The sequence below is a fragment of the Melopsittacus undulatus genome, chromosome 6 (genome assembly GCF_012275295.1).
Source record: "Melopsittacus undulatus isolate bMelUnd1 chromosome 6, bMelUnd1.mat.Z, whole genome shotgun sequence".
Taxonomy (NCBI): Eukaryota; Metazoa; Chordata; class Aves; order Psittaciformes; family Psittaculidae; genus Melopsittacus; species Melopsittacus undulatus.
In genome coordinates this window covers 84,548,615-84,568,008 of record NC_047532.1, presented here as the reverse complement: position 1 = coordinate 84,568,008, position 19,394 = coordinate 84,548,615, and the positions used below count along the sequence as shown (strand labels likewise).

The 19,394-nt window shown below is 39.2% G+C and overlaps 1 protein-coding gene across 2 annotated transcripts in view; it reads right to left on the bottom strand.

Annotated features, from left to right (window-relative positions):
* Nucleotides 1-19,394, bottom strand: part of TBC1D8B (TBC1 domain family member 8B) — a 30,124-nt gene continuing 10,730 nt past the window's right edge. Inside the window, exons 5-21 of one of the 2 annotated variants that reach the window (XM_034063492.1) lie at nt 18,730-18,970; nt 17,900-18,107; nt 16,188-16,355; nt 15,766-15,915; nt 13,017-13,167; nt 11,688-11,902; nt 11,131-11,248; nt 10,152-10,437; nt 8,396-8,525; nt 5,781-5,879; nt 4,564-4,632; nt 3,560-3,800; nt 2,629-2,694; nt 2,233-2,316; nt 1,306-1,362; nt 905-1,005; nt 1-575 (exon numbers count right to left, since the gene is read on the bottom strand). In XM_034063492.1, coding sequence (XP_033919383.1) covers nt 165-575; nt 905-1,005; nt 1,306-1,362; nt 2,233-2,316; nt 2,629-2,694; nt 3,560-3,800; nt 4,564-4,632; nt 5,781-5,879; nt 8,396-8,525; nt 10,152-10,437; nt 11,131-11,248; nt 11,688-11,902; nt 13,017-13,167; nt 15,766-15,915; nt 16,188-16,355; nt 17,900-18,107; nt 18,730-18,970 — 2,795 coding nt within the window. In that variant the 3' untranslated portion in view covers nt 1-164. The remainder of the gene's footprint in view (nt 576-904; nt 1,006-1,305; nt 1,363-2,232; nt 2,317-2,628; nt 2,695-3,559; nt 3,801-4,563; nt 4,633-5,780; nt 5,880-8,395; nt 8,526-10,151; nt 10,438-11,130; nt 11,249-11,687; nt 11,903-13,016; nt 13,168-15,765; nt 15,916-16,187; nt 16,356-17,899; nt 18,108-18,729; nt 18,971-19,394) is intronic. The other variant, XM_034063493.1, reaches the window with a different exon arrangement.

Below are 19,394 nucleotides of genomic sequence, written 5' to 3'. Positions count from 1 at the left end.
TTGTGCTTCAAACTATTTTTATTTACATTACATACCAGTAATCTGATATTTAAAGCTAACTCTTCAAACTCCATTCCCTGTGTAAACACCAGACACAATTTCCATAGCAACAACCTTCATTTATAAGTGCTTTATGTGGTTAATTCAGTCAAAGGTAAAGAAAATTACATTCTGGTTCTTGCTTTAAGCTGTAAATTTTTAGCACTCTCTATTTTAGCTTTTATGTCATGAGGTTTCTCAAAAAACCTCACAAAGGCTGGCTCATTTAGTAAGGATGCCAGAATCTGTTCAAAGGCAAAAGACCATTCATGGTTCCCTCTTAAACTCTGTGTTCCACTGCCTTCAGTCTGCTCAGAGCTGCTTTCCTCCTGCCCTTCTCTGGGGATTTCAGCAGGCACCTCCATAATGGCTACTGGACTTTTGACCGATGATGTGGGACTCTGCAGTCTTCTCACAGCTTCTTCCATTTTCAGCAGGAGGCTGGTGACCACTGCTATAGCCCGATATAACAGTTCCTCCTCAGGATCCCCATGGAATAGATTGTACAGAGTTTTGGAAAACTGGATGAACTGAGACTACAAAGAGATACAGAGGAGACTATTCAGAGAACAGCAGCACAACAGTTCTGTTTCACTGCACACTGTGATCTTAGTCCTGTGCCTGCTGCTGCTAGGCACCTGGATCTACTGACAATAGGGGTGTGAACAGCCCTGATAAACCTAAGTGTGTCTGAAAGTCCCTCTCTTCATAAGCTTATAATTACAGCACTTTAAAAAAAACACAGTCTAATGATTAATGTGAAGGTCTGAAATATAAGGGATCCTATAAATCCTTTAGAAAACTGTTAAATGAACATAACATATAAACAGCACTCAAAACCAGACTTAAGTAAGACTCAGTTTACCTGATTCATTCTTGGCAAATCCTTAATGTTTTCTTCTTTTTTAAGAAGTTCATCTTGCCATTGCTTCAGATATGCCTGAATATCAACCTTGCCCTTCCCTACTTGACAAAAAGAGAAAAACAAGAACTAAAAAGTGAGCAAACAAGAACTAAAAGCTTCCCATGAGGGATGATAAGAAAAAGAACTGGCATCCCCAATGTCATTCCTTCTCAGCAGAGTTGTGAGGCCAAGGACTAAACAGGATCAGAGTTTACGTTACCCCTTTGCTCCCCAGGGCTATACTTATAAAGTGGATAGTGTTAGTGCTACACCAGAGATGATGTCACCCAGTGTCAGTACACACTTTCCTGGCTCTACCCCCACAAGACACACAGTTGCCAAAGGTCTCCAGGATTCTTTACCTTTTTCTGGGCTGCTCTTCAAAGAATCACTTTCAAGAGTATCTTCAATGGATGAAACTACCATTTAAGAGGAGAAAAAGAAGAAAAAGTTATTTATTTGAGAAAGGAGGATCAAAAATTCCTTTCATCAAAAAATCCTTCCTTAAGGAGCAAGACCCTCACTGTCCTCTACATTCTCAACATAGATTAGGCCAAGGAAAAAAAATACATGGTAAAATTTGTATAACTTCTATAGGAACAGAAGCCACCAAGAGCCTGGAGATCACAAAAAACCTGCCATCAGTTATATCAAGTAAATATCTTCATAATGTTCATGGCCCTTGTCCTGAGCAGTGGTAAGAACAGTACCCATTTATTACAGATAAGGTATTTTTGGATAGTTTTTAAAAGACAAGAAGGATCTGTCACCCAAAGAAGTAAAACCACAACCTTTCCAGATTATTTGATCAATTCCAGAAACCTAACCACCACAAAACACTTTCAGCTTACTCAGTTTAAAATGGAAGCAATTGATTTTGAAATTCTTGCTACGTGCCTCAGAATAAGTATAGATTTATATATTTTATTTCGTGAGGTAGCAAATACATCAATATTTGCCTTGACTGCAAAAGTGACATAGACTTCACTTCAAAAATCACTGCAACATTTGCATGCTATGCTGAAAAATGCTGAACAGATACACCTATTTCCTATTTCCAACAGCTGTGGCCTTTGAATTCAATCATCAGACCAGCTACCTGCAAATTCTGTGCTACTTTATGAATATTTAACTGCCTACAGAAGATCTTCACAGGGGGTTCTGGTTAGCAGTGGAACAATCTACTGGGTTTTCTAGTTTTCAGAAGAGAGCTCCCCATTTTCACCATGAGGTTATCAATAGGTTCCTTCCAATATTCTGCAGGCAAAGCCTCACACTCTGGAGCTTACCACTGAGTTGGCTGAAGTGCATCAGTTCTTCTTTTGAAAGAGCACCACCTTTGGAAGGGCTCAGGGATTCTACTTCAGTAAAAGCTGCAATAAATAGATGAATAAAGTGGGCTTGGGGCTTCAAAGCATTACCAAAGCAGTGATAAAAAGCAACAGCTTTGTATAGACTATGAAGACAATGGTCACTATGAAGAGATAAGGTGTTGGAGCAGATTAAGTCCTTCTCAAAGAACACATGATTCTGGAAGAAATACACATCTGTATTACAGCTATTAGACTGTATTATAGCCAGGACTGCTGACAAAAGGAAGAAAAGTAAAGCTAAGGGAAAAAACACATGCAAAGATGATAAAAGCCAGGAACAGCCCTCCTCAAATGCCAGCACATCTCACTTACCTGGTGGGATATGCAACTTAAAAAGAAGCTTGAGTTTGTCAGTGAAGCTTCTGTTATACATGATATCTGTTTGAGGAAAGAAGCAAGACAGGCTGTTCAAATGAATCAATCTTTAAAACACTCTTAACCTAAATACATAAAACCAAGGGTAGCTGGAACTGGACATGTGTCCTACCTCACATGGACTATTAATTAGAGATTAAGCTCAAAGAAAGGCAGTCTCACCTGCATCTGAGCCTGGGGTTTGCCTATACTGAGGAAAGAACACTAATAATACCTATGACTTACTAAAATTAAACCACAGCACCAAAAAAAGGTGTAGCACTAATGTCTTCTCATTACTTTCTCTTGAATTTTTGTTTCCTGAACAATACAAATTTGGAAACAAGATGAAAGGAACAGAGCGATAAGACAAGGAAACTTTCAGTTCCCCAGAGATATAAGGCCCTGGTCATCCTGCACGATCTGTGTACAAGATGGCTTAGTATGAGGAAGCATTTATCATCTACCAAACAGGCTGGGCAATGAGATAATGCCATTTCCTAACTGTCTGATATTTGGTGGTAAAACCATATTTAAATGTAATCTTATTCTTCAGGGGATTAACGTCTCAGGAAAGATACCAGCTTTTAAAGCCTTGTGTTAGCTAGACACAGAAAGCACAACTCCATAATACAAAGCCATCATCATTTACCTCAGTAGTGTAGCTCCCACTCTCAAGCTTGTCACTACACTTTTGAGCAGCTTGCTTGCCATTTAAGTGATCTTTGCTTTTAATGTCACATGATAAACAAAAGACTGTTTGACCCTAAATTCAGAGGCTAGTTTCCTTAAGCTCTATATATAGTGTATGGAAGGTGATACACCCCAGGACCAGTCCCAGGATGGAGTTCCCTTGTGAATGTGCTACATATATATGTTGCTCTCATACCAAGAACACAGGCAAATTGTTTGAAGTTTATAAGGCCATCAGAGCTCTCATCCATCAGTCTGAATGTCCACAATGCAAGTGAGTCTCTGTTTGCACAGTGTGACCAGGGGCTCAGGAGATGACAGAGAACCCTGAATTGTTGGCAATCAATCCGATATTGCTCCAGATATGGTAGACTGGCATCATGATGTCGCAAGACAGGACTATTTACATTCCAGTAACACGAAAGAAAGTGCTCCCTCTGCAAAGGAAGGATAAAATGTTAGATTTTGTGAAACAACAACTCTCTCTGGGTAAAAGATGTGGGAAGTTAACTATGTAATTTGATTTACAGCTGGCATGTACAACATATAGAATCATAGAATAGTCAGGGTTGGAAAGGACCTTAAGATCATCTAGTTCCAACGTCCCTGCCATGGGCAGGGACACCTCTCACTAAACAATATCACCCAAGGCCTTGAACACTGCCAGGGATGGAGCATTCACAGCCTCCCTGGGAAACCCATTCCAGTGCCTCAGCACCCTAACAGGAAAGAATTTCTTCCTCATATCCAGTCTAAACCTCTGATGTTTAACTTCCAACCTGTTACCCCTTGTGCTATCACTACAGTCCCTAATGAATAGTCCCTCCCCAGCATCCCTGTAGGCCCCCTTCAGATACTGGAAGGCTGCTATGAGGTCTCCATGCAGCCTTCTCTTCTCCAGGCTGAACAGCCCCAACTTTCTCAGCCTGTCTCCATACAGGAGGTGCTCCAGTCCCTGATCATCCTCGTGGCCTCCTCTGGACTTGTTCCAACAGTTCCATGTCCTTTTTATGTTGAGGACACCAGAACTGCACACAATGCTCCAAGTGAGGTCTCATGAGAGCAGAGTAGAGGGACAGGATCATCTCCTTTGACCTACTCAGTATAGCTTTTATCTTAATTTGTTAAAACTATTTCACACCCACAACACAGTCCACCATTAAGACTGATATTTGGTAAGTGAAGAAAAGGGCACATTACCTTGAATAACTCATAAAGCTCTTCAAGATCACTGGGACTGAATTTTACATCCTGGGACACAACACGCAGCTGGAACAAAATTAAGAGAAAATTAATTAATGAGTCTTGCCTTTCTGGAATAAGCCTGTAGAATAAGTTATGAGAGACTTAACCTTACATCAAAAGACACTTGAATATTCCAGGTTTTGGCATGTTACAATTAGGAGTAAGGATAAAACTTCTTCTTAAAAGCAATCGTAAGATTAAACAGTGAAAGAAATTCTCCCCAATAAAGGCAGCTTAAAGCAAGTCATGTTACTTGCATACATGGAGCCTATACTATGAAACCCAGGAGATAAAACTCATTTATAATGATAGAACATATAACATCCTTTATAATGGGCAAATCGCTGTTCAGCTCTCAACAGGGAAGTTGAATTGTCACTTTTTAGATAATAATAAAAGAAATGTTAGTAGCTTTTTAAAACAAAGTTTTAGCTACAAGATCAGGTTCCATCTTCACAGTGTGTTTTGTAAAATGAAATACAAGTTATCACATTAGCACAACTAACAGCATTTAATATCATCATACTGATTTACTAGAGAAACAAGCGCTGCTCGTTAAATAGACAAGTATTATCATTTGATTTTGGAAATGAGCCACTGAAGAAAACAGGCAAACAAAGCACCTTGCAACCTTCACCTTCATTCAGGAATATGAACTTAGAAGGATTATATTGGCAGCTGAAGAGCTACCACAGAATGCAAACATTACGCGCCATCCACACACACCACAGATAAAAAGCAACCCTTTTAGAATGCAGCATGATGACCTGTTCAGTGATTGATTCCCAGATTCAGGTGATCAATAGTTTTACTGTAGCAGTGTGAACATTTCGCAGCGTCCTAAGCCTCTAAGAGAAATGCATTAACAATTTCACAAGAGCAGACAAAAAATTTAGGTCAGCCTGTTCCAGTCAATGCTAAGTGTCAGATATATACCAGCCTTTAGAAGTTGTCTGTGATGGTGTTACTGGTAATGAGACCAGAAAGTCATGCTGTGATTCACAGACTGAAAACATCACAGGCCAAACCTCAGTTAACAGATGCCCTGCAGACGTGAGGGATTTCAGTGTAGAAAATTATATACTTGGCCCTGGTAAATGTAACTCTTCTAATTTTCCAAAAGTGAACAAATTTTATCAAAGGGAAGGGTTCAGCTCTTCCAAGTCACTCACCACATTCTGCTTGGTTGTCGCTTCTAACGCCTGGATCACATAAAGCCTGTTCCTGCAACGCATGCTTTCAACATCTTCATACCGAATATCGCCATATCTCTGAGAAGAAAAGCATTGCTCCATTCACTGCTGTTGCTAGATACATATAAGCAGATATTTTTATCTTTCTTGTATCTAAGTTCAATACAGGTATGACACAAAGGAAGATTCCAGAAACTCCAAGCAAAAAAAATCACTTACTAGAGGACCACCATTCTCCCTGAACAGTGTAACTTTTAAAGGGACAAGTGTTTCAAAGAGGATGGAGAAAGAAACTGGAGTAGTTCACTGTGTGGGAAGACAAAAGAAGGGATTTTACCACATGTAGATTCTACATCTAACTCTGCTATTGAATGGTGACTACTGCTGCAGGGTAGTATTCTAAGACATGTGTGTTGTCAGGCCTCGAAGTTCACTCTAGTGAACTTTAGATATTAGCTGAAGTAATGTGTGAACCATTTCTAGCTATCCCTGGAATTTCTGAAGGACAGAGAAAGTGTCTGAACATTGGAGTGGAATAAATGTATTTTATTTAAAAGAAAATTAGGGTGCAGAGAAACCCTATGATGAGCTGAAGCTTTTGCAGATGCTCTTTCGTTGAGGCATTTTAAGACTGGACATTTATCAAGGATGATCTGGGTATATGCTGGACAGGGAGCTAAACTGGATGACCTGTGGACTGGATGACCTTCCAGAACTGTATTTCTATGTTCCTATGAAGACCACTACCAGCATACTTCTGACTTGGAACAAAGAGGAAACAGAGAGAAATCACATCTGAATGAGTCATAACTCAGTCCCTGGTCTGGCTTCTGGGCACTAATACTGCGCAATAGCCTCAGTGAGAATATAAACAAGATGTATAATCTGTCAGTTAGTGTGATGTGATAAAACGCTACACGTTCTTCCATTCACCAGTTAAACATCTTCATATCTGATTAGACTGCCAAAGAATACATCTTGCATTGTGCCTGAGTCATAAAGGCATGAAACTGAACATCATTTTAAAATACACTTAATCTAATTTATCTTATGAATATCCAGGCAAAGCAAAATTATCACAAAGAACACATTTGTTCACTTAGTCACAGTTTGTAACTAGACCTATCTGGAGAATGACAACTCTCAATTGCAGCAATCTTCTCATTTCGAAATTTGTTTATTTCCATAGTGATATGAAGTTAAACTCTTTCCCAAAACAGAATTGTGTTGAAATTATCTGTCTGTTCAAAATGGGAAGCAGGAAATTGACTCTCACTTTGTATCAGCAGTTCCCAAACAAAGGGTTGTGACACCAGCACTGAAGAAATTCAGTTTTAACTGAAGATTAACATTTGCATCCAAAAAAGGGGCTCTGAGATAGAAATGGGGATATCAGCCCAGAACAGAGCTGTCAACTTGGAAGTGGGAGATTCAGGTTCAAGGATCTGCCCAAATCAAAGTTCAAAACCCGTATCAAATGAGAGGCTATTGCTCTGGTCCAGTCACCTGCCTGCAAAGGCAGGGGAAGAAGTGAGTTTCTTTTGTTCTCTCTTTCAGTAATGATTCCACCTCTGTGAAAGCTTCAGCTTAAACTTCAGATGCAATATACAAGCACTTCATTATTTACCATCTCTGTTCGTTATTCTGCAAGTATTCATTCTCACTATGACAAGAAACACTTATAATAGTTTGCAACTCTTAAGAATCCTAAAGTATTGTAAAAACATCATTCTTCAATACACATTCCTGTGAACAAATACTGACAGCAGAAGCAGAGTGTTTATATGACTAGTCCGATGCTATAAAGACACTCCAGACACTTGAATTTCTGATTCTTGTCTTTGTCCACCCCACTAAAGGCAAAGCCCTCAGTAAAAATCAAGAGACAGTTCCTAAGGTATACATATTACAATTAGTTAATCTTTTCTACACCAGTTCAGGTAGACTGAGCAGAAACCTATCTACAAATGGATTAATACCCTGATAGAAATCACAACAAGGAAGGAAATGCCTCATAAAAATCTGAGGACAAAAGGAGAAGCTAAAGTTATTTCCTCCCTCACACATAGCTGCAAAGCTAGAAGCTGCAGAAATAAAACTTGCAGACTGAAAGTGCTAAAAGATTGTAACAGGTCTTCCTTGCAAACACATCTCTAAACAGCCACTTAACCCATACAATGAACTATCCAAATATAGAGTTTCATGCATGACTGATGTCAATGTTACCACTATCTGCAGTGTGCAGTAATCAGACTAGAATTACTAAATGCAAGGGCTGTTTCTGCTGTACTTTGTCATTTAGTTGACATACTAAAAGTGAATGAGGGATGGCAGACCTGTGATGAACCTAGGGTTCTCCACTTAGGACAGCCTTGCAAGCACATTCCAGGCAGTCAAAAAAACCCAAAACAACCCAAACCTATCTCACAAACTACAAGGTTTTCAGGGAGGCTCAGCAAAATATGGAGCCAAATTTCTACCAATCTAGACAGATTTTCTGCTCTAGTTGTACAAGGCAGCTGCACTATCTTTAAGTAGCCCATGCTATGTAAACACTGCATGGGATGCAAAAACATACCCACAAGAACACATACTTCATTTGACTCTCGGATCAAATCAGTAATGTCCACTTTTGGATGGTCGCTCTTTGTATCGCTGAGGTTGGAGCCCTGCTGCACAGCTGGAGGCAAAGGACTGTCTTTGTTAGTGACACTGTCAAAGAATCTGCACAAAGCAAACACACAAGAAATCAGCAGGAATCTGTTTTCCACAGCAAAACAGCAACATCAGCATCTACTGAAGAAGTGTGCAGAGAATGAGAAATATCACAGAATATCAGCATGAGTAGCACTAATATGCTGTAACAAACATGGGAACTGCCTAGCCAGAGAAGATTGTACAGCTTCTAGCCTTGGGAGTTTTTAAGACCCAGCTAGACAATAACATGGCTGATCTGACCTAGTGCTAGCAGTAATCCTCTTGTGAGTAGGAAGACACATCAAAGACTTGCCAAGGTCCCTTCCACTGAGCATTCTTCTAAGCCACCCAGCAAGCTTGTACTGTATAACTGGGAGAAAGAAAAAGGGGCTTGTCCTGAACCTTGACCAAGGCAATCTTAATTCCCCCAGATATATAATCCAAGTCATACCTGATCTATTCATTATTCCTACATAACCAGCCTTAACACATCCATGGGCAAGCTGGACAATTCCTTTGCCAACATCAAGGAACACCTATCTTCAGACTGATAGATTCCTTTCTTTTGAGGACAAGCAAGCTACTGTAATCATCTTTTAAATACACCATTGTGCTGCAAGCTAGGTTAACTGTGCAACAGAACTATGACAGCCAGACACAATGGTGAAAGCAGGAGGTCAAAAGGAGTTCATAATAATCATCAAAATCTTGGGTGTCAAGTGGAAATAGCAGCTTGTTTAGTTCAAGTGAAAATTAACATTTCACCACACTTTTAGATTTTAAATGTTAATATATTTGCAGTGTGTGAATAGGCTCTTACTGTTAGCTTTTTAAAGTGCTAATTATTTAAATGAATACAGCTAGGTTTTACAATAAATACCAGGCAGCATGGCCTCTTATAAAAGATTCATTTCCTCATAAATTCTGTAGCTCCTACCCTATTCAAACATACAGCATTTAAAAGTCTCACTAAAAGGAAATTCTTATTATCAGTTCTTAACAGTCACAACTTGATGACTTCTATAGCACAGTCATTTTGCTGTTTTAATACTTTATGATACACAATCACACAGAATTTAGGTAGGTAGTGAAGAAACGACCATGCAAGTTTTCTTGCAATATGTCAGTTTAAAATGCACTTTATGTGGCATATTTGAACGTGTTCTTCAAATTCTAATACAAAACAAAGATCTGGTCATGATTGTCCTTATCACGTTGTGGGGTTTTTTTGTCTTATTTCTATTTTAAGCCATTAGCAACAGAGAAGACAGTAGCCTAAACTACAAGAACTGAGCTGTAGAGTATGTTGTAGGTAAGTTGATGCCTGAACTGTATGGAACAGTCTTAGTGTGCTTATTACTTCCTCAATAAGGAAAGCCACCTTATATAAATGATACAAATTCCAGGCAAAAATCACATTGCTTTTCCTTTAAAATACACAAAATGGCAATAGTTTTATAAGAACTTTAATGGAAAATGGGATTTTCAGAGGATCCAGGAACACCTTCCAGTCACCCCTTCCAGAATTTTAGCCCGAGATAAACACTTAACTCCACTGAAGCCTTTGGAAATCTTGGCCAGATGGCATGATTCATCTATTTGCACTTACAGCAGCTGCTACACAGCACATAGGAATAATAGGTACACTGATACCTGTTGAGAACAGTGACTGCTTCTGCATCATCCTTACACATCAGCAGCTTCTCCATGTTGTATTCCAGCACTGCAAGTCCCAGCTGCAAGATTGCTTTTATTCCATCATAGAAGAAACAGTCCACCACATTGACTGCACTTTCAATAGGCAGCACGCTGATAAAAAGGGTAAGGAACCAGGAGAGAGAGACCGAGGAGAAAAAAGTCATGTCCGTCATGTGGTCTGTCAACTGAGGCAGATGAACCCTGATGAGCTCCTCAAACACTGCCTGATCTACCAAGGCACCTGCAGGGAAAGGATAACAAAACCACCACCCAAGTCTTAGAACAGAGAAGCATACTTTTCTCAGAACACCAGCCTGAAATAAAGCCCCTGTCCTAATCCAACTTCACTGTAAAAGCAAAGACAGGCCTCGCTGCATGGAACCATTGGCTTCACCCCTGTGTGGAAGCTGTGCACTCTATGCGTGGGTCCAGAGCCTTGGTGCACACTGTAAAGTGTGTTAGCACTTCTGTGGGTATGTGGCTCTTTACAATAATTCTCCTGACGGCCAATACACCCTCTCTGCAATTACAGAGAAACTTCACATCCAATTTTCTTATAGCACACACCTGCAAGTACTGAGTATGAGATCAAAGACTAAACCTCGAACTGGAGTACTCGAACTTTTCCTTTATTTAAGCTAAATTTCAAATAACTAGTATGGTTTGCAGTTTTAATTTCAACAAACCAGTATAATAGTCTAACTGACTACTTCCTGAGTAGTTACACTTAAAGTAATGAAGTAATCTGAAAACTGTATCTACTCCTGCTTAAGGAGGACTTGGGACAATCTCTGTAATCTGCATTTTCTGCTTCACAATACTGAACTAAATTCAATGGTTTCTCTCCACTGTCCAGCCTTCATTCCTTACATTTGTTCTTAATGAATTACCATTTACACTCAATTCTAGGTAGATAAAAAGAGATGGATGTTACCAATGATTCGACGATTGAAATAATCAGGTAGCATCCTTTCACACACGGCAACCAAAAGCCAGAATGCTTCTTCCTCTTTCGCATACAGCAGAAGTACTGATGTCAAAATATTCATTGCCTGCAATATTTAAGCACGAAAAGAAGAATTTACAAGGAAAGCAGGTGAAAACACAACTGTTGTTTGTTAAATTTGTATTCTTGAAAGCACTTTACAGCATGTTTTTAGAGTGGTAGGATAACCTACTGCCATGTCCAGTATAAGACTTTTACCTCTATATTATTAAATACACAACATAATATTTAAACTACATAAAAACATTTTTAATTGCTACGTGCCTAGTAAGACTGCAAAGGCATAGATTAGGTGGACATGACAGAATTTATCAACAAGTACAATGTAAAAACTTATGTAGTGGGATAAAATAAAGCAAAGGAAGTGAAGCACTGAGCAAGAAACCATTACGTATTTATATGCCTGACATTATGAGGTGCTACTAAACCACCAGCATGAGCTAATATTTAGACAACCAGCACTAAGAGTCTCAAAACTGCTGTACCTGACAATATCCAATCTGGGGATTCCTGTACGCATAAGCTGTAAGAACTCTCCTGAGAGCAGAAATCCCCGTGTCACTTTGAAAAGCAGGATGCTCAGGTAAGGAGCGACGTAAATCTCGTTCAATTTCATCAGTAGCTAAAGTACATGTTCCTAAGGACTTTCCCACCAACTCAGTGTAATATCCAGGGTTGGATGCCATATCATTTACAGCACCTGCCAATACATTGTATTGTACAGTATTAGAGGAGAACAGGAAAGTATGATTGTCTGCAATTTGTATGAAAAACTTTGGTGACTACTGAAGTACCTCATGAATCTCCAGATGTTACTGCAGGAATGTATCAGAGTAATTCTACTAAAATTAATGGAATTACTCTGAAATGAATCAGAAAAACAAAATAAAATAAAGCTTGAAGGAAATCTAAATAACTTTCTATTATAAAGTTTATTTTGACTTACTTTTTTGTTTCGCTGGGGGAGGGGGAGCTTCCTTTCACCTACAATTTTGCCCACGTTTTCTGGCAAACACAATACCTTTCCATTTGTAGAGCTGGGAACAGATTAGAAAAACTAGGCAAAGGACTGATATTTACCTAACTGATTCCATCATTTTTATGTCAACACCTTCTGAGACAAGAGGTAATTGATCTGGTAAGATAAGCATAGATGCCTATATAAATGCTCAAGGAATACTAGTAAAAATAAACCTATGTTCACATACCCTCAAAAGAACTACCATACAGTATGCTGAATAAAGAGTACAAAATGCATTTCTTAGGATAAAGAGATCCTCTGGAATAGCAGCAAGCTCTGCCCAGGGGAACACGGTGAGTACAGCTAGCAGATAAGGTCCTGAGTGGCTCCCCAAAAGCTGCAGCTTGTTTTCTGAATCTGACACAGGCTTCCTGTATGATCCTGATCAAGTCAATGGCTACCACTTCTCTAAATGTTTCAGTGAATGGGAATAGAAAGAGCAGAGAGGTGTTGTAAAACAGTGTCTTAATTCCCTGGGCCTCCATTTCCTCAAGTTAAGTGCTCTGACACAGGTGTGTTTTACAGAAGAGAGACACAAAAGCACACTCAGAGCTTGGCCAAGAGATCTCGTATGTATAAGAAAGTTCACAATTCCTCTACATCTCACTCTTTAAAGCAAGCAAAACCACATAGCAAAGACCTGCTGTTAACTGGGACCAAACTGCCAGGAAAATGGGGAGGGGGGGAGAAAAAGAGAGAAAAACACTTCTTGTCAGACTGCATTCAGTCAGTAAGTAGGACATCCTCATAGTAGAGTCCACAAAATGACTCAATTATACTTGCTAAGCAATACCTGAGAAGAGTAGCCAGAGTTCTCCTCTTAATGCCTCTGGGATCCCCCTCACAACAAGGTCTCGAGTCTTCTTAGTTCGAAACATACTGACACCATGTCCCCGTTCGACAAAGAGGATGTTCCAGGACTGTTCTTTCATCTTTTCTTTCAACTGGGGAAAGCAGAAGACAAGAAGCATTAAGCACTAGAAGGTTCTCCCCAAGTTTCAGGGAACAGAATCGAATTTTGCTCTCAGTTATATCCATATAAACTGGAAACGACAGCACTGGCATCCATATTGATATGTAAAATGAATGCTGATATAAATCAGAGCAAATTCTGACCTGTGCATATTATATGTTTGGCATACGATAGAATCTGCTACATGACCTAGTATTCTTTAATGTTCTTAGCATTCTTTAAAGTATATTTAATATATTAATCATTTTATTTTATAAATTCTAATTTAATTAGAATGTCTATACCAGCTCAGATGAAGGGTAACTCTCATCCAACATGCCATCTGACAGAAATCAACAGCAAGTGCCACAGGACAGTAAGGTCAAGGAAACACCTGCAAAATCCTCCTATGTCCTCTGGAAAACAGAGGCACAGGCACCTCCTGAGGCAGTGTCTCTGAATTCAACAACATGCAGCAGATTTTCCCCTGCAAACTGCTTTCTCAAGCCAGACAAACCTCCTGCCTTCTAACTCCACCTGAAGCCCCCTTGTTGCTGTCTTAAGACAGCAAACAGTCACTCCCTTTCACCTTTTTCAGTCACTCCTAAATTCAACTTTTCATTATTTCCCACTTGAGAATGATTTCAACAGATAAACAGCAATAGTATATACTCTGGTATAGGTGAAGTAATATCCCACAGAAGCTCTACAGGCAAAACTGACTGCATCTTTTTTTTGATTCATCATGTTTCATTGCATTATGTTAGTGCATAGATTTGAATTAGAATGGCTACAAATGCTAGAAAGCACACAAAGGGATAACGTGTCATAGTCCTATGTCCAGCTGGAGACCAGTAACAAGTGGTGTCCCTCAGGGATCGGTAGTGGGACACAAACTCACTACTGCTACCACCAATAATAATAATGACAAGGGAAATAACAGGGGGAGAGAATATGAAACTAAAAGGTGAAAAGGAAAACAATAACCAGAAGTGATGCACAATACAATTGCTCACCACCCAGTGGCTGATACCCAGCCCCACCTGAGCAGCAATATGGGTCTTCTAGGTAACTTCCCCCAGTTTATATCCTGGTCATGACGTGCTGTGGTATGGAATACCCCTTTGGTTAGTTTGGGTCAGGTGTTCTGTTTCTGCGTCCTCCTGGCTTCCCACACCCCTCCTCACTGGCAGAGCATGAGACTGAAAAGTCCTTCACCAGAGTGTTACTTAGCAACAACTAAAAACATCCTTGTGCTGTCAGTGTTGTCCTCAGACTAAAGGTGAAAACACAGAACTGCACCAGCTACCAAGAATGAGAAACAATAACTGTTATAGCTGAACCCAGGACAGTAGGATATCAGTGTCATTATTCTCCCAGGTTGTCAAGCTTTCCTCAATTTACCAAATAGCACCAGAAGAGAATCAAAAATCAAGCAAATTTGTAGGAGAATGAAGTCTACTTGGATTAATGAGGGAAACGAATAGCTGAAAACACTTAAACCCATATAGGTTTTACCTGTAATCAAATATTTATCAATCAGATAGAACCATTTTACAAACTAGCAATTTTGGACAGCATAGAAGCTAACAGTTTGTGCATCTGAACTTCAGTGGGACCAGACATATAACTAAAGCCTGCTTCACAAAATGAAAACTGGCAAAAACTCAGACAAAACTGAAGTTACAGGCATTTTACCTGCAGAGTAGAAGGAGGCAGAGATAGCAGAAGCAGTGAAATAGATCCTTTGTGAAGTATAAGATTACTAATAAACTATTGATTATGCACCTAAAATGCAACTCAATTTCTCTGAAGCAAAGCAACTGATGATCAGGTACTCACATGAGACTCCAGGGCAGGGTGAAAATTGCCACTGCATTTTCTGTGCATGCAGCAGTAAGATTTAGCATTGTTATAGCAGCTAAAGGGTCTGAAAGGAAAAATCGTTTTTGTCTACTTTTGTTCAACATGCTATAATAGCAGAACTTTAAAATCTGGATTCCTTTTTTCCTGCTCAAAGGGTGGTTATTTTCTGATATTGCTAATAGTAAAAATTCCATTACCTTCATTTACCCAATTCTGCTGAAAGACTTAACTTTAAAATAAAACCTGTCTTCTTGCACACACTATGAGGAAACAAACACAAAGATGCCCTACTGCAAAAAGTGATTAAAGAAACATTCTCAGAGCATAACTTTGTTAGACAGAAGTGCAAAAGAATGCAGCAGGGAAGAAATGAAGTCAATTCTCCTTGCTCCCAAAGAGTTTGTAGTGACTTTGTATCTTGACAGTTTAGATAGATATGAAACATGTTCACTATCTTAAAACAAACAGCCAGCTCTTCCCTGAGGGGTGGAAGGAAGAATTAGGTCCGTGAAAATAACGCATATCGTTATTAAACAAGATGAGCACAAAATTGAATGGAGCCATGAAAAAGCACCTCGTGGACTCCAAATACATCTCAAACACAGATAAAAGAAGACTGCCAAAGCTCCAGAGGAAATCAGCACTCTTGCTGGAATACATTTTGAATATACTTCAGTCCCTTCCAATTAGATTCCAAAAACTGTTGGCCAGTTTATCTCTTTACCATTTTAGAGTCTAGATTCTCAGCATCCTGAGGATGGTAGACAGTCATTAGGGCTTCTGTACTGACAGTTTGGCTGTTATCTTTCTGACTCATCTTTGATGGTCCCACATCCAACTCCCTGGGGCTTTCAGAGGCAGAACTGGGCGCAACCTTGACAGGAAAAAGAAAATTAGTGGTAGTTAAATAACCTTCAAGAAGCAGCACTGACACCAGAAACTGTTTTGTTTCTACACCAGCAGTGTTTATCATATTGTGTTACAGGTATTACATGCAGATTTCCAAAGATAAATGAAAAATGGCAATTCCAGCCCTGCAGGGATGGGTTTTCAGGACTCTGCAATTGAATGGTGCACTCTGCATGCTTTGCCTCTTACAGGCACTAAGAACAGGTACTAAGAAATCAGAATTAGCAGAGCAGTTACCTCTGTATTTATGACGTGTTGTGGACTTGAAGTTGCATTGCATTTCATTCTGAGCTTTCCCACAAGCTGCTCAAAATCTCTAACCTCCGTGAAACGAAAAGCTGTTTTTCCTTTGGTACTAATGCTGACTCCTCTGTTGGCTGGATCTGCCGTATCCACCCCTGTGACCTACAGAAGCAAAGATACATAAATTAGGCAGGAAATTTTACCAGCTTACTTCTAAGAGAAAATCTGTTAAAAATACATGTGTATGTGAAACAGTAATATGAAGCACCACACAGGTAGAATTAGTAATACTAAAGCTCAGTGGTCTGGAGCTGGTTTACCACAAGGTACTAAGTATTATGATAGGTATTTTTGGGAGCACCAAAAATCTTTGAGGTTTTCCCAGCTAATCTGATTTGCAAATCTTGTCTCCTACCTGAATAAGCTGTTACTTTTTCTTCTTACCATCAAAATTTGACAAAACACAGCTTTTGCAAGTAATCAAAAAAACCAAGTTTCACAAGAATGACTTTGTGTTGAGAATACCCTTTCAAAGACAGCTGTCACAATACATGATAGCTGGAGTTGATTTTAATTGCCATGATGGAACAGTTACAGATTAGAAGAGCTAATACACTTTAATAGTACAAGCACAAGTGAGAATATCATGAAGAGATAGCCTGATTGCCACTGCTGATGCTTTTTCAATATTATAGGTAAAACACAAAATACCACTGAAATAAACTAACTCTGCAGTACTGTAGAACAAGTAGCGAAGGCCTGACAACCCACAAGAATACATTTAGAGTCAGCTCCTTTAACACAGGCTCACTGTTTTTCACAGGTTATGGAAGTCTCTGTTGTTTGCAGGCCTATTTATAGACAATAAAATAAACGGCTTTACCCTGGGGGGGGGAACACCATATGCATTGTTGAAATTAGCTCAGCTTACCCCCCTGTGTCAGCCAGTATGTACACAGAGCAATTACAGAACCTGGTTAATTTTTAGGGCATTGTAAAATACATCTGGGGACTGATGAAAAGCTTTTAAGACTGGAAAACTGGAAAGTGGCAATGTCCCAGATCACATGAATTCAAGAGATGGATGAAAAAGCGTGGGATTTTGTTCTCCAAAAGTTATTCCACAGTACAGCTACAATACTCTAAAGAAATAGGAATGCTTTACAACATGTGTCCTTTACAATATGGCCCTTATTCAGCCTGTTGACACTATCAACTGTAATGGCATTGATAGTTGTTCACTGACGACTGTCCATGGAATTTCCTATAGACTTTTGAGCAGACAGCACTAAACTGCTGCATAAAGAACTGTGCTACTGAGATAAGAGAGAGACATGGCAGAAGGATTACTAATCTTCAAGATCCTTTACCCTTTCCAGCTTTTTACTTTTTATCTTGAGTATCTCTCATTAACTCAATTTGCAGAATTAAGCATAAGTTTTTTCATTAAAAAAACCCACCCAAACAAGGTATTAAAATACTTGGATTCTGTACCCAGATACAGAAATCAGAGTAAATATAAAAAGGAAAGAGAATACAGGGAACAAAGCAGTTGTATAAACCTACAAATTGGATTCCTATATGCAGTATCCAAGGAAGGGGAAAATATATAATATAATGTAAAGCAAGCAGAGTCTAATAAAAAATTGGCATTAAACTACACAAATGTAAAACTACTGTTATAACTGGCTCAGATTCTGCATTACCTCTCTTAGTGGAATGATTACACTGCACAGGCTGCCATCCTGGCTAGCAAAGCAGATGTAGTTTTCTGAAATGCACATTTTCCCATGGGTGCTGTAGTGACTGAAAGGAACCCATAAGAAGCACTCGTGGACTTCCTTCAAGGTCTCTTCTTTGGGTAGCCTAAAGAATGCACTAAAATGCTCACTGTGGGCACGGCTCTCTAGGCCTCTAGATTAAAAGCAAAACAACAAACAAGGCAGGAGAGAGAAAAGAAAAAATAAGTAAGTTTAAAATGTCTTTACAAATAAGAAAGTTAAAACCCCCTTGTGAAAAGACAGTAAAACTTCATGCTCTCCCATAAACTGTGGGGTCCACCTGGAGGGTTCAGTATTTTGCTTTAAAAAGCAACAAAGGGCAGGAGCATACCTATCTAAACACACCCATGTGTATATATATAAAAACAGAAATAGATTTGCATGTTCTTACACAATAAAGCATTTGCTGAAACAGGACCTACAGGTAGTGCAGAAAAACAAACATACAGCCTAATCTGCTGTGCTTCCTACCCATCAGTCCATTTAAACCTAACACAATTTTGGCTAACACTACTATAAATCCTGTAGCTTAAGACCAGCTCTCAAGGTCTGATCACTGCTTGCCTTCATATTGTTACTGCAGAGTAGCAATAAATTACAAGGCTTCACATTGCTTTGATTCCGAATTTTAATGAGACATTTAAGAGAACACCAGTTTTGCTGACATTTACATTATCTCCTTGAAACAAGGATTCTCTTCCCCTTTGCCTAAAAAAGTACTGGGCCCAGAGCAGTACACTCAGGGAATGTATTACCTCTTGGTGATCTGCAGGGGGTCATGAAGGACTAGGTCATTTTCAAATGTCTCCTTGTCAAACAGTCTCCTTACAGCATAGTTTGCCAGCTGCTCCATAAGAAGGAATGTTTCACTGATGTGTAAAAACATGGAAAAATAATGATCTTCCCCACGGGAGCACACATGAATGCTCTCTGTCAGAATGACATTCGAAGTCTTCTCAAGTTTTGATATTTCATCCCAGGAGATAATAAGTTTCACTGAAAATACAAATACAAGCAGATGTAAGTAACTTCTCATTAGCTGCTACCCTTGTATTAAGAAAAGTTCTAGTCAACAGCACTAATAAAATATAATTAAGCTATATAATTAAATGATAACACACTTGGAAAGGGCTACAAATCGACAAGCAAAAGAACACTCCCCACAATAAAATAATTCCATTAGAAAGAATTTCATTTAAAGGAAAACATTAAAGACATACCATGTATGATAATACAAAGTTTACATGACTTTTTCTTTGCTCTTATATGAAACTGCAAATTGCAAGCAAACACCATCATATAAGCCACCCCACTTCAACAGTTTACCAGTAGGGCTTCTTGATCATGTACTGGCATTTAGAGGAACCATGCCCATTAGCTAGGACATTTCCCAATACAAATGAAAATTACCTTAGAAAGG